The sequence below is a fragment of the Pelodiscus sinensis genome, chromosome 21 (assembly GCF_049634645.1).
Source record: "Pelodiscus sinensis isolate JC-2024 chromosome 21, ASM4963464v1, whole genome shotgun sequence".
Lineage (NCBI taxonomy): Eukaryota > Metazoa > Chordata > Testudines > Trionychidae > Pelodiscus > Pelodiscus sinensis.
This window is the reverse complement of record NC_134731.1, coordinates 4,682,780-4,696,774: the sequence shown is the minus strand read 5'-3', so window position 1 is coordinate 4,696,774 and position 13,995 is coordinate 4,682,780. Positions and strand designations below refer to the sequence as shown.

The 13,995-nt window shown below is 50.8% G+C and overlaps 1 protein-coding gene across 9 annotated transcripts in view; it reads right to left on the bottom strand.

Annotated features, from left to right (window-relative positions):
• Positions 1–13,995, bottom strand: part of RPH3AL (rabphilin 3A like (without C2 domains)) — a 99,798-nt gene that overhangs the window by 28,468 nt on the left and 57,335 nt on the right. For all 9 annotated transcript variants that reach the window (XM_075904668.1, XM_025179276.2, XM_006138673.4 and 6 more), the window contains one exon: positions 11,842–11,928. In XM_075904668.1, coding sequence (XP_075760783.1) covers positions 11,842–11,928 — 87 coding nt within the window. The remainder of the gene's footprint in view (positions 1–11,841; positions 11,929–13,995) is intronic.

The window sequence follows — 13,995 nt, the reverse complement described above, 5'->3', positions numbered from 1 at the left end:
TAAAGTTTCCCCCAGAAGAAGCCGAGTCTGCGGAAAGCCATCTCACCTGGCTGCAAAACAGCAGAGCTGCTGCTGAGGTCCAGCCTAAAGCCCTGTTTACACTGTCATGTTTTGTCGCCAAAACCTGCCTTTTGGCAACAAAGCAGTGACAGCGTTTACACTGCAGAGCAACTTTCGGAGGGAAAAAACACCTACTTTTGGCAACAGAAAAATTCCACCCCTGCAAGAGACTTTTGTCTTTTCTCCTCCCTTTATTGTCCACAAAGAGCCAGTGTGGACTCTGCTGTTTGTTCTGTCCAGAGAACTGGCTTCTGCCAGTATCCCACAACCCCTGCTGGCCTTGCTCTGTGTTTTGTGATCTCTGCTGCCCTGCAGGCATGCACCCCGCCCCCTTTCAAAGCTCCAGGATGTATCTGACAGCTGAGTGAGCTGCTCTGTTTGGGGAACAGACAGAGTAGGTCGTTGGAATGCCCTGCTAGGAACACAGTGGCGGGTGGGCTGCTGCTGCAGGTGGAGGGCTGGAGAGGCAGCTGGGCTGCTTTGACATTCCTCAGCTCCCAGAGCTACAAGGGAATCCCAAGACGTACCAGGATCAGCTCTGCCTCCCCACAGCACTGCACTGTGGGATACTTACCCACACTGCATTGCTCTGTTGATGGGGTGCTAGTCATGTGGCCATGAAATGTCAACAATGGGAGACAGAAAAACTGGTTTGACTGGTTTTCACATTTGGCACCTTTTGCATGTGGAAAGCACTTTTATCACCAAGCCTTCCCAGCGCAGAGGAAGTGGGTCTGGCCCACGAAAGCTCATCATCTAATAAACCATCTTGTTAGTCTTTAAAGTGCTACATTGTCCTGCATTTTGCTTCAGCTACCCCAGACTAACACGGCTACATTTCTATCACTAGCCTAAAAAGCATGAGCCCCACAGCCTGTATTAGGCACTGTGACAAAGCCACAGCCCACAGCCTCCTTCTATGGTGCATTTACACAGCAAATGGATGTACCTGCACTCGCTTCAATCTAGATAGGGAGAGCACCAGGAGCAGCAAAGCTGTGGCAACAGGAGATTCAGGGAAGGCCAGGGACCCTGGTAGTTCTTCTGGTGGCTAATCCACACTCCAGTCAGTAGGGAAGACGTCCCTGCCATTGTTATTCAAGCTACCCCGATCAAAGCTAGCTTAGTAATGTCTACACATACAGTGATCCCACCTCTGATTGCCATGTGGATAGAGCCTAAACTCTGGTGATTCTATCGCGAGTTTCATTTGATGTTTAAGTTAAAGCCACAGCTCCTGGAGTCAGGATCATAGTAAGGAAAGGTTCTACATATAGGTTTTCATCCTACTCTAGACTGGCTAAGAAACAGAAACAGGTACAACCCACCTCGCATGGGCAGAGTTACATCCGTATAAAGGCATTTACACACCCCCATTCCTCACACCCCCACCTACTTATAACAGTGCAAAAACCTGCGTTTAGCCCAGTCTTAAGAGAGAGTGAAGCCGAGTGAAGCCAAGAGAGTTTGCCCACTAATAATGAAATATATTTGGCTGTGGTACTGGCAGGCACGATGTCTGAAATGGTCTATGCTCTATTCTTTCCAAGGCAGGACATGAATCAAAATCATGGACACAGCAAACAGGCTGGCAGTACAATTGAAGAAGATGAAAAAGCACGAGTCTTGATTAATTTTAAATAAAAAACACCTACAGTGATGCTTCAAAAATAAGAGCCAACGTATAATCCCTCAGCTTGGGTCTTAACGCTGAGCTTTATGCCTTCCAAGAAAAGCAGCGTTTGCTCTCGCTGGCTATGCATGCTTCAGGGTACAATCCTAGCCCCACTGAGATCAGTGAGAGTTTCAGTGGCATCCAGATTTCACCCTCGTGTAGGGTTGCTTATCAGGAGAGATGAACAACAAAACTGTCCAATACAGAATAGCACTGCGCTCTTACATTTTTTACCCACTCTCAAAGTGCTTTACCAAGGAGGGTAAAGCTCGTTTCCACTGTAAAGCGAAGGAACCAGGTGCAACGGAACCTCTCCAGGTCCCCCAGCAGGATCGGAACCCAGGCTGCCTGCCACACAGTCCAGTGCATGGTCTTCCTGGGTTGCTCTACTGCCCTGCACCTGAACTCTCAGACTTTGAGGGCACCGTATCAAACGGCTTTGTGGTCCTGCAGGCAGACGCACTAAGGATGAAGCTAATGCTGAACAATAACACCAGCCCTCTTTGGGCTCAGGTAGATCTGCCTCGAGAGAGATTTTGCTCCCTTTAAACAAAATACTGGACAGCAGATCCATTACAGAAAATGATTTAAACAGCCATGTCTACACCAAGCCCAGAACATTCACTGTGATTTTATCGCTTTACTGCTGCTCCCACTGCCATTGAATCAAGTCCTCATTCACATTACAAGAAGGGAGTCACAACCAGGTGCTTGGAAACAAACATCTGTTCTATCCAAGTCCATTTAGCAACAGTTGGGAAACTCGAAAGTGACTTGAGGCGGGGAAGCATTCCCACCCCAGCTAATCCAAGATGCTGGAGCATGACCGCTGGAACTGTGCAGTGATGCCACAGAGCAAGAACAGGGCAGGGAGAAGGAGGTGATTGAGTCAGGCTGTGCCTGCAAAATGGAAGCTAAGTGGTATGCTTAGGGTGTGTCCAGCCTGGGCACATTACCAGCATTATACAGCAATGGAGCATGATTACCCAGGCTGACTGCTATGACAGCAGGACCGCGTGGCGGAGATCCACGCAAAGTCAAGGGCCAATGATTCTCACCCCCTGCATTCCAAGACCAGTCCCATCCCCTTCCTCTGCCCACCAGTACCAGTGCAGGGGTGTGCTTGGAGTGATCAGGAAGGGCCATGCTTCCAGACAGGACATCTCCTGTTAGAGAGCACTGCCTGGTACAGCAAAACTACCCTGGAGAGAGGGCAGGGGGACCAAGCTTCCGGAGAAGAGGGCATGTGTGTGCCTAATGCTCACGTTCTTCTGCTCCAAGGAAGGCAGCAACATCTGCATTCTAACCCTGGCTCTTGCACAGACTCTTTTGCTGGCCTTGAGCATCTCTGGCTCTCCAGGCCTCAATTTCTCTATGCACAAACTGAGATGGCAGTGGTTTCTTAATTAGCATCTGCGGTGCCCTCTGAAAATGCAAAGCCTTATGTAAATGCTAGCTCTTGTATTACTACACGGGGATAACATTTATTATTGATGCCCACGTGTCGGATGTGCCTACGCACTCATTTCAATCCAACCCTACGGCACGGCACCCAAATGATAAGCCACACAAGCGAGTGCTCTTTAGCTTCACTGTTTGCCTTCATCTGCTTTCCGCAATGTGGAGATTTCCAATTCCATTATTTACACCCAGCTGTCTTTACTCCTTCAGCGGGCCCTGGAGGACGAAGCAAATTGAAGGACAGTGAAACCATCATTCTGCCAATGCTTACTGAACAGCAAAATCAATTGCACTTCTGACCTGGGAATTTTCTACCACACAGTGGGTACTAGGCTTCGATTATTCTGCATTCCACTCTCAAGCAGCCCCCCTGCATATTGTGGGTCCATGCTGAAGGCTGCTATTTTAATCCTATACAGTCACACCCGGCCCCCAGAATAGTACCTTGGCTGTGGATTAGCTCTTTGGAATACAAACAGGTGTGCAGCACTTGGATTGGATCCAGTCACCCAGAATAAACACTCTTCTGGCACGGGGGTATTTTGCCAAAAAACACCGCAGGAAAGCAATACCCTCAGCTATGGCCACTTATAACACTCCTGGGAGGAGGTGAAATACATCCTTCCAGAGCAGCAATCTTCCGCCTATGTGGGGTTTATTGTGATAAACCAAGAGAGAGGCAGTCAGCCTTGAAAACATCGTTTAGCAAAGAGAGGTAAAAAACCAGACAGGAGTGAAGAAGGATGGTGCGGCTTTTGTTAGGTTCCTGATGGCATTTCATTCTCCTAGGATCTGAATGGTCGGAGTGTTTCTTTTAATTATTTCCCCCTCTGCTGCCACTTAAGTTGTTTTTGTTATCGCTACAAATGTGGCTGTGACAATTCAGATGTAAATGTGCATGAACGCTTCCAAGGAATTTTAATTATGAAGATAGCATCACTGTGTGTGTGTGTGTGTGTGTGCGCGCGCGCGTGCGTGTTAGTTAGTTAGTTAGCAGGTTCACTCACTTTTCTCACGGCTTCTCACTTTTTTTGCCAATGCGCCCCCCCTTTGGGTGAGGTGTTCTCTTCAGGTCACTGCCTTACAGCAGTGACCACTCCGCTGTTCGTCCACACCCCCTTCCACGCGGGAGTCACTGTTCTTCCGGTACTCCCAGGGTCCTCTCTACCCCCGGGAACCCCTAGCTCTTCCCAGGAGCACTCAGCTCCTTCCTGGAACACCCAGTTCCTCAGTCTGCCCAGTTCCCTCCTGCACCTCTGCCTTTGTGCCTTTTGGCCTAGCGCTTCCCTGGCTCGAGCGCCCCCAGCCTACCACAGCTGCCTCCGTGCAAGCAATGGCTGCCTCCCTGCAGCCCCGCCCTTCACGACTGCCTCCATGCAGTACTGGGCTTCAGGCCGGGTAGTCTGGGTCCGCTGGGTCCAAAGCCTGCGGCCCTATAGCAGCAGAACCCTCTCCTCCTCCCAGGAGCTGCTCTTATAAGCTCCAGCAGGCCCTCCTTAATTGCCTTCAGCTGGGCTTACCCCTGACTCCAGGTCGCCCAGTCCCTTAAAGGGCCAGTGCAGGGCAACACCCTGCCACAATATATATATATTTTACACAGGAAGTAAATGGTAATTCAAGAAGGTACTTGGTAGAACCTGGCAGGATAAAAGCCAAAGTACAGCACTAATGGGTCATGCAGGACCCAGAAAAATAGGAAAGACAACTGTTCACCCACCAAGACAAGCAGGGATAGGTACCGTGGCAAACTGGGACAGCCTCTTTCCCACACAAAATGGGAATTACATGCTGGCTGATGGACAGCCTCTGGCCCTCCCGCTGGGAAACTGCAAGATCCACAAGTACAAGGAATCACAAGGTGAAGATTTTCATTCTCACACTAAACCTTCTTCCTGTAAGGTGGCCAGACTGCAGGCAACTGAGGCTGCGGGAAACAGCACCTGCTGCACAAATTCCCTGATCAGCGCCCCTCAAGACCTGGGTCTTATTCCACTGAAAGCAGCCTCAACAAGTTCCATTTGCTCCTCTGCCAATGTACCAACTATGCCAGCTTTGCATTTGACTGCTTTACTAACCTCCACCAGGGTGGCATTTGTCTTGCTACACTCCCCTTGCTGATACCAGCCTGGAGATGGAAGGGGGAGACATTCCCTACTGTGCCGGGCGAGAGGGAGCAAGAGGTAATGAGGCTTGTTTGGGGAGAGGAAGTTGTGTGGAGCTGCTCCGGAAGCAGGGGAGATGTAATTCCGGCCAACGTGCCTGGCCAGTTCTGTGATGCTGCATGTGGACTTGCTTCCAGATCCCTGCAGCAACGAGCTTGGCCTCTGGAGCACAAGACTGGATTGTCTTTATCTGAGCCCGCATTGCTGCACATGGCACTGTGGGCTGTACACATTACCCAGGGCCCCATTTAAACCCCTCTGGAGCCTTGGCTACAGCTGTTAGGAAAACGTGCACAGAAAGAACAACAGTGACTCTCTCGCAAGTGCTAAGCTACAGCAGCCAACACCGAGGATGGGGGCAGAGGCACAGCTGGGGCTGCTTGTGTCACTGACAGAACAACTGTAGCTTAATGCAGATCAGATCAACCACATTTCTCAGCCCGGGAAACAAACTCTCTCCTTATACTGCAGGGTGGGAACTGGGATTTTATCAGGGGCTGTATCCAGGCTCCATCTAGTTTACCTTCCCACTTACTGCTCAGCATTGCAGCACTTTCAGTCCTGGGTGGGTGGGTGCGTGTTCTTTCTGCACACCACACTTAGTGAAGTAAGTGCTACTGAACATGGTGTTTTGCTCCTGGAGGGCTGGAACACCAGCCGCAGGCAGATTATATTAACGACCGCAGCTCTCCAGAAATAAGACACTTTAAGAGCAACTTGTTCCTCACTGCAATTCTAAGCTGCCTGCCCAGCCGAGGCTTCATGAAATAGAACAATTGTTCAATAGAACTGAGCTTTCCAAAGGGGCTGAGGGGAATTCAGGCACTTACAGCCTCCTCAGTGCAGCTGGAGGATGCTCCCTAGGCCAAATCATCCCAGTTAGACAGAGACTAAACTGGTTTGTTTTTCGATTCTAGCACCCCGCCTGGTCAGGCTGGCTCCGATAGAACGGAGATGTTTTCCAGGCAGCCAGGGGAGCCTCAGACGTCTTAATCTAGGAGGTGATTTGACTTGAGATAAACAGTCCTCCGGATGCGATTCCAGTAATGCCCAGCATGAAGTGACCCAGCAATTCAGCAACAGGGCTGGAAACAGAACCAGGGGCACCAACTCCCAGTCCACTGCTGTCCCTCCCACTGCGTCACCCGGTCCTCCAGCCTCCGTGCCTGTGCACTTCTGCAAGGGCATTCCGACGCCATGCCGTATCACCTGGCTGCTAGCTCAAGGCCAAGTACGCAGTGCGAGCATTTGGGGCAAACCATCACAGGATGCACACAACACCCGGCACCTCTTCGCGTGGGTCTGAGGCAGAGCTGCAGAGTCATGCATGCACTCTGCCCTGCGCAAGCTGTGCTGCCGACATACTGCGCCCACCACAGGGCCATCTTGCTGGGTTACCACAGCATGCCTGGGACCAGGGGAGAGCTTACAGGCTTTGCTTGGCTGTGCCACAGGGGTAGCAAGGACAAGCACCCAAGAAATAGCACTGGCTTTTGGGATGGACAATGTGGACGCAGCCAGTTTCCAGCAATCGGTTGAGGGGGGGGGGGGGGGGGAGGGGAGTACAGCCCCAAGGGAAGAGGGAGCTATGTTGGGCACTCACTCTTGCGGAAAGGAAACAGCTGTAGAATGACCTGGAAGCAAAAACCTCCCTGTGTTACCTGAGCCATCCAATCCCTTACCAGGCAGCTCAGAACAGCTGTCATCACTTGCCCAGCAGCAGGCTCCTATCCCAGCCTTGCTACTGACCCCTTTGGGAGGAACGCTGCCCTAGACCAGAGGGGCACAGACGCTGGGGGAGGGTGTTCCCTTTCCTCTGGGGAATGGGGCGCAGGACGCCTGCCAGGATCAACTGGGCATAGTCCCCCTAATCCATTTCCTGCCATTGCAAGCGCATTGGTGCCATCTCAGTCCCTCCAGTTCTCTGCCTGGGCACACACAATAGTCCAGTCTCCTGAGGACCTCAGTCTCTAAAATGGGGTGACAGAACTTGCCCACCGTGCCAGGCAGTGGGGGTTGAGGGTGGACATGGATCAATGCTGGGGAAGTGCTTGGCTGGAGACTGGAAGAAGCTCAGTTTTCTCAAGGAAGCACATTCCTAGAGGGCCGTGCTGCAGCCCCAACAGTGCATCTCATGCTCCAAGACATTCCATCAGGGACTGAAAGCAAAGGCGTTTTCAGTCCTTGCGGGCTGACCGATACCATCTGCAGGCCATTACACCGCCCAGTCCCCCATATAAATGACCGTCTGCTCAGAGAACAGAACTGGGGGTAAAAGGCCTGCAGCTCTCGAGATGCAACACACACAGACACTCCTTGAGAACAGAGCGCGGCTAAGCAAGCAATACCCGAAAGTGCTCTCCTTTGCACAGATGCTCACAGCGATCATCATCGTGCACGTCTAAAGGGAACAACGATGAAAGAATGTAATTTCTCGGCAACCCTTCCCTCTAGCGTAAGTCCCAACCACTATTTAAATAGCAAAGCAGGGGAGGGCACAAAGCAGGAAAGGAACATTTCTATTGCCTGGAGCTAAGGTGACATTGTCCTGCTGTCAGAGCACAGGACTGGGAGCGAGGGGGTGGAGCACTGAATACATGACCAAGGTGATTTATGCTGCTCCTGGGTCAGAGATAAAACGGGAAGGTGGGTGTGACAGTGCTCAGTCCTGAGGCAGGAACGCATCCCCATTTCAAGACGGTACTTAAACACGTGCTCAATCCTCCCTGGGATTTCAGGGCACGCTGCAAGTGAAGCGCGTGACTCAAAGCGGCCCTGGTGTGAATCACCGGCTTTCCTCAGCCAGCGTCTTCCCACCACTGCACCAGCCCCGTAAGTGCTAGTGGCAAGAGCACGCAGCTGTTTTTACCACCACGCCATCTAACCTGCCCAGCAGCACCAAACAACACAGGCACCTCCTCTACGCCCAGGCTTTGCCACACTTCCTGTTGGGCTCCAGGCACCTCCTCTATGCCCAGGCTTTGCCACACTTCCTGTTGGGCCCCAGGCACCTCCTCTATGCCCAGGCTTTGCCACACTTCCTGTTTGGCAATCATGCAGCTCTTCTGGAGCGGTCCCCTCAGCGTAGGGAAGACACGCACTGTCTGCGTTAATACAAACCCCAGCTCCCCACGTGCATCTCGTGGGGCCAGCACTGGTGCTACCTTAGCCGACTGGGAGCTATTCTGAGGGCAGCCCAGGGCTAATGCTCCCCCCGCAGCTAAATGGGGCCAGTGTTCAGTGGTGGTGGAAGGGCAGTGCCCCATCAGAGCTCCCTAGCACAGAGACGTAGAGTCAGCAAATCAAATCAAACCAACATGAAAAAGTAGCAAACAGAGCCCCCGAGCCCTTGGGACACCACACAGCTTGCTGCCCAGCATGTCTTTTGTTCCCCGTTACGCTGCTCAGATGGATTACAGCAAGTCACTGCGGGCAGGCCATAGCCACTGCCCTGCTGGGCAAGCTCCCAGCAGGCCAGGCATCCACATAGACAGGCTGCTGCATCAGTGCTCTGCGTGCCAGTCTGAGAGCAGCCCAGACCCAAATCCTGGGACTGACCTTGGCGGGGCCCGGCTAGCTCAGAGACAGGTTCTCCGCCACGCATGTGGAGAACAGCCGCCCCCAGGGAGGAACTCCTGGGAACTGGAAAGGAGGGAGCAGATACCTAAACATGTGGAGGGGACTCAACTGAGCTGCAGCCGTATCAGTCACTGGACATGTTGCAAGATCCTTCCCTGTGTGGCCCATGGCTCTGACCGAGTCTGGGCAGAGGACGCCCTGGCTCTAGGGGAGAGGGCATGGTCAGGTGCTGTCACGAAGGACACCTGCACCACATGGGCAGAGCCCCGGGCAGCATCCTGAGCAGGGAAGCACGTGGCAATTAGCAGACTGTACGCAGAGGCTGCTGAAGGGGAAATTTTGTTTGGCAGGGAGGTGAGCCCAGGTTCATAAGATTCAGTGACTTGGATTCTGTGCTATTTAGTCCATACAAGCTCCCCGAAGTGGATCCAAATTACTTCCCCCTCTCCCTTGTCAGCATAGCACAACACAGTTAGGAACTCCATAAATCTCATGCACACGTAGCCAGAGCCGTGGCTCAGAAAATCACCAGAGTGCCAAGGAGGCGCCTCGAACTGGCCAGCTTGCTGGAGGCATCGCACGTGGGGTGAGTCTACTGGGGGCATGTCTCCTGAATGCCACAAAAGGGTGTAAGTAGAGGCCACCCAGCCTTGGGTTTGCTCACCAGGGACTGACCGCGGAGTGGTGTGAGCATAGGACTGGAAGCCAGGACTTTTGATCACAGTTCTGAGATGAACTCTCCAGGGCCTTGGGAAAGTCTCCCAATTCCCTATGCACGTGCTGAAGCTGCCTTAAGTTCTTCGCCTGTTCCCAACTTGCCAAACAGAGATCTAGAGTTCCCTGCCACACCGGGGGATTGTAGAGATTCACTGCTGTTTGCAAAGAGCTACAGTAGCTCAGCTGCCTATCACAGCCCGGATCCACCTTCTACAACTAGCTCGCACACGGCACAACCCCGGAACGGCCAACTGCTACTCTCACTCATGTCTCAGGAAAGCAGTGAGGAAGGACTTGGTTTCCGGGCATTAGATTTTGCCCTAATTCCTTTGCTTTTTGAAGCGGGGGAGAAATATAGCAAAAACGGGTTGACAGCCCAACGCTCATCATCAAGGGCAGAAGAATCATAAAATACTGAGCATCACCCCCAGCTCTTATGTTGCACTTTCCATTGGTAGAGCTCAAAAGCGCTTCACAAAGCTCAGTATCATCATCTCCATCTTACAGACGGGGAAACAGACGCAGAACAATGCTGTGATGTGCCCGAGAGCACCCGGTGCTCTCTGCTGTGTCGCTGTCTGTTCCCGATCTTTGCTGTCCAAGGCTGCCAAGCCGGTACTCTTCATTGGCAAGCAACAGAGAGAGAACCCGAAGAGACAGAATTTGGGAGGGGCAGGGGAAGGTGAAGAGCTAAGACAAAGGAGAAAGGTTTAATCCGTTTTCATTAGACAAAGAAGCACTTTGGCTGGAGCTATGATTTTGGCTACAGGGAATGCTCTGAGGGTTATAGTCACCCGGCATGCTGGGTGCACATAACACTTATTGCTGGATGTTTTAATGTTCTTTTCTGTCTAGTGATCACGGCTTTTATTATTTTTATATACAGAATGTTTATAAAGGCAATTAAACCGAGATGGGAAAAGATAATTCATGAGAAAGAGAAAGTAAAGCCAGACACAGGCATCAGTTGAGCTCCAGCACCCAGCTCTCCATAGAGCATAAATCATGTCTCAACGTACGATATAATTCTGGCCCAGAGTCTGGGGTACAGAACATGGGGATGACTCATTAGCTCACCTCCCTGGAGATCACCCAGCACAGCCTTCCTGACGTGAACCCAGAATTAGACACCGAAGGCATTCACAGACACTGAGTTGGGGCTAAATGTGAGCTTGACAATTATACCTGCACAAAAACTACTTTTCCATTTAAAATCTAGGTAGAGTTTTCAGAGAGGTGGCCGTGTTGTTGTTTTTGCTGGAACAGAATAAGGAGTTTGGTGGCACTTTAAAGATTAACAACCTAATACATGTGTGTGTCTTGGGTACGCCTACACACACTGCAGTCCTACCTCTCCCGTCAGCGTAGTCACCCTGGAGCACTACGCAGGCGATAAGAAAGGCTGCATTGGGACAGGGTGTGCGGATTTCAGAAGTGTAGACCCTGAGCTTTGTCTGCACTACGCAGCTTTTAACGGCAAGGCCACGTCAACACAGCCCTGTTGACAAACAGCAGCTGCACTGCCTGACTTTTAGCATCTCTGTTGCAGACAAACTGCTTCCACCCCCAGTGAGGTGTTCACTTTGTGGGCGGGAGTGCTCATTACACCGGCACTTTCCATGGCAAAACTTTAGTCTTAGGGCAGAAGGGGGGTTAGCATCCCTGAATAACCCAGTTTATTTTTCAATTGCCAGTGTAGATATAGCCTTGGGCGCCGCAGTGACTGGCACTTGATAGACAGGGGGTCAGATCTGAAGCCAATGGAATGACTCCCACAGACATCAATGGACTTTGGCTGAGGCCCTCTACTGCTATTCAAGGGCCAGCACCGGCACCTTGCAAAGCTTTTACACTGGTCACAGAAAACCAGTGGAAAGGCAGGAATCAGAACCACATGGCCGGACTCCCAGTCCAGGGCCCTACTCATTAGACCACATTAGGTGTCCTCTATGGTCATTTACTCACCAGACAGGAAGCAGTAAGAGCTCCACCACCACTGCTACTTCCCATCTCCCTCAGCGGTAGATCTCTTGCCCCAGTGTCTCTCTGCCAGGCTAGCCTGACCAAGCCTAGCCCCACACTCCCTCCCCCTCTCTGAGGCACAGTACAGGAGTTTCTGCACCAGGCATGTATTTCTGACACAGATTTACATTGAGAAAGGCACCATTCTCCTTTGTGGGCCTTTACCTCTCTTTGTTCACTGCAGATTTTGCACAGCCACAGCGGGCGTTTCTGGGTCCCGAGACTTTCAATGCCACATTTGGTGCAGACTTTCTGAAAATAAGGAGAGAGAAAAAAGGACAGAGGGCAATGTCAATAGTTTCCTCACTCTGACTCCTCATCACGCCACTTTGAGGGGTTTGTGTTGGACCAAATTTCCCCCAGAATTTAGGTTCTGCAAAACTTGATTTTGATTCTCCTCTCATTTTATATTGGCATTAGTACTGATACCAGTGGAGACACACCTGGTAACATTTAAACAAATCTGAGACCCACAGAAATATTTTCCAGGGCTATGTCTAGACTGCAAGCCTCTTTCGAAAGCATCTTTCGAAAGAGCCTCTAGACTGCACGGAGAAATTTCGAAAAAGCGGCTTGCTTTTTCAAAAGAAAGCATCCAGTGAGTCTGGATGCTCTCTTTCGAAGAAGCCCTATTTACATTGAAGAACGCCTTCTTTCGAAAGAGGAACTTTCGAAAGAAGGCGTTCTTCCTCGTAAATTGAGGTTTACCGCCATCGAAAGAAAATCCACGTTCTTTCGAATTAATTTCGAAAGAACGCGGCTTGAGTCTGGACGCAGGGGAAGTTTTTTCGGGAAAAGGCTACTTTTCCCGAAAAAACCCCTGAGTCTGGACACAGCCCAGGTTATTGGGATTTTTTTAAATGATCCCCAAATGAAGTAAATCATTCCTCTGCAGAGCCAAACACAAGAGCACTGAAATGATCTCATCCATCTTCACTGCTATACAAGAAGTTACATAGGAAAAAACTGTTAAGAGTTTTAAAATTCTTTCAATTTGAGTAAATCAGGTCAAAGAACCACATCCGACCTATGTGACTTTTAACCTGACGGTGTCTCTTTCAGCAGGCGGCTGAGTTGCTATTGATTCTCTGCTGCCTTAGAAGTGGAACAGACTATACAAACAGGGGTGTTTCCTGGAGATAACCTCTACAAAGCATTTGATGGAACCTGTTTCTGTATCAGGGAACTTCCATGTTTTCCCAGGCATGACAAGCCATTAATAAGCTGAATCATCTATAAAGATCTACCAAACTCATGGTCTATTTTGGCCGATTTCACAGTCATAGGATTTTAAAAATAGTAAATTCCATGATTTCAGCTATTTAAAGTCGAAATGTCAAGGTGTTGTAATTGGAGGGGTCCGGATACAAAAAGGAGTTGTGGGTGAGTCGCAAGGTTATTGTGAGGAAAGTCACAATACTTCTACCCTTACTTTTGTGCTGCTGCTTGCAGTGATGCTACCTTCAGAGCTGGACAGAGAGCAGCAGTTGCTGGCCAGGATCCCAGCACTAAAGGCAGAGATGCTGCCAGCAGCAGTGCAGATGTAAATATGGCATGGTATGGTATTGCCACCTTTACTTCTGCACAGCTGCCCTCTGTCAACAGCCATCACTCTCTGTCCACGCAGCTCTGAAGGCAGTGTACAAGTATGGATGGTCATGTCACAATCCCCTATATAACCTTGTGATCCCCTTATGATTCCCATTTGGGTCAGGATCCCCAAGTTGAGAAACACTGGTCTCCCCTGTGAAATCTGTATAAAAGCACACACAAGACCAGATTTCACTGGGGGAGACCAGATTTCACGGTACATGATGCATTTTTCATGACCATGAATTTGGCAGGGCCTTATCCATAACAAAGTTGAAGCATATCAGTTTTGGCCTACATCCTGAATGATGAGCAGGATGGAGTCTTTGAACCTTTTCTGCATCACACCAAAAGCCACGCTCCCAAGAACCAAGGAGAGCAAAAACCTCTTTACAGCATGTAGAATTACAGGCCATGGTTGGGGTTTTACATATTCCTCTACTCTGCCCCACTGGGCTCAGCTCCAGGGATGAGTGTTCAGTCTCTCTCTGCTGAGACTGAGCTAAAGGGGTGACCAAAGTCACTTCTGCTGGTGGCTGTGGCAGGCTTTGGCCTGTTCCACTAGCCCACCAGGCACAGCCTAAAGACCAGCAATTTCAGGCAGCGTACTCCAGAGGCTGTGTTCCTGAGCTTTAACCCCAGCTCTGCAGCCAACTTGCTGAGCAGCCGCAGCCACGACCCAATCGCTCTGGGTCTCTGAATGCCACGTGGGGTGTGTTCTGATTTCCA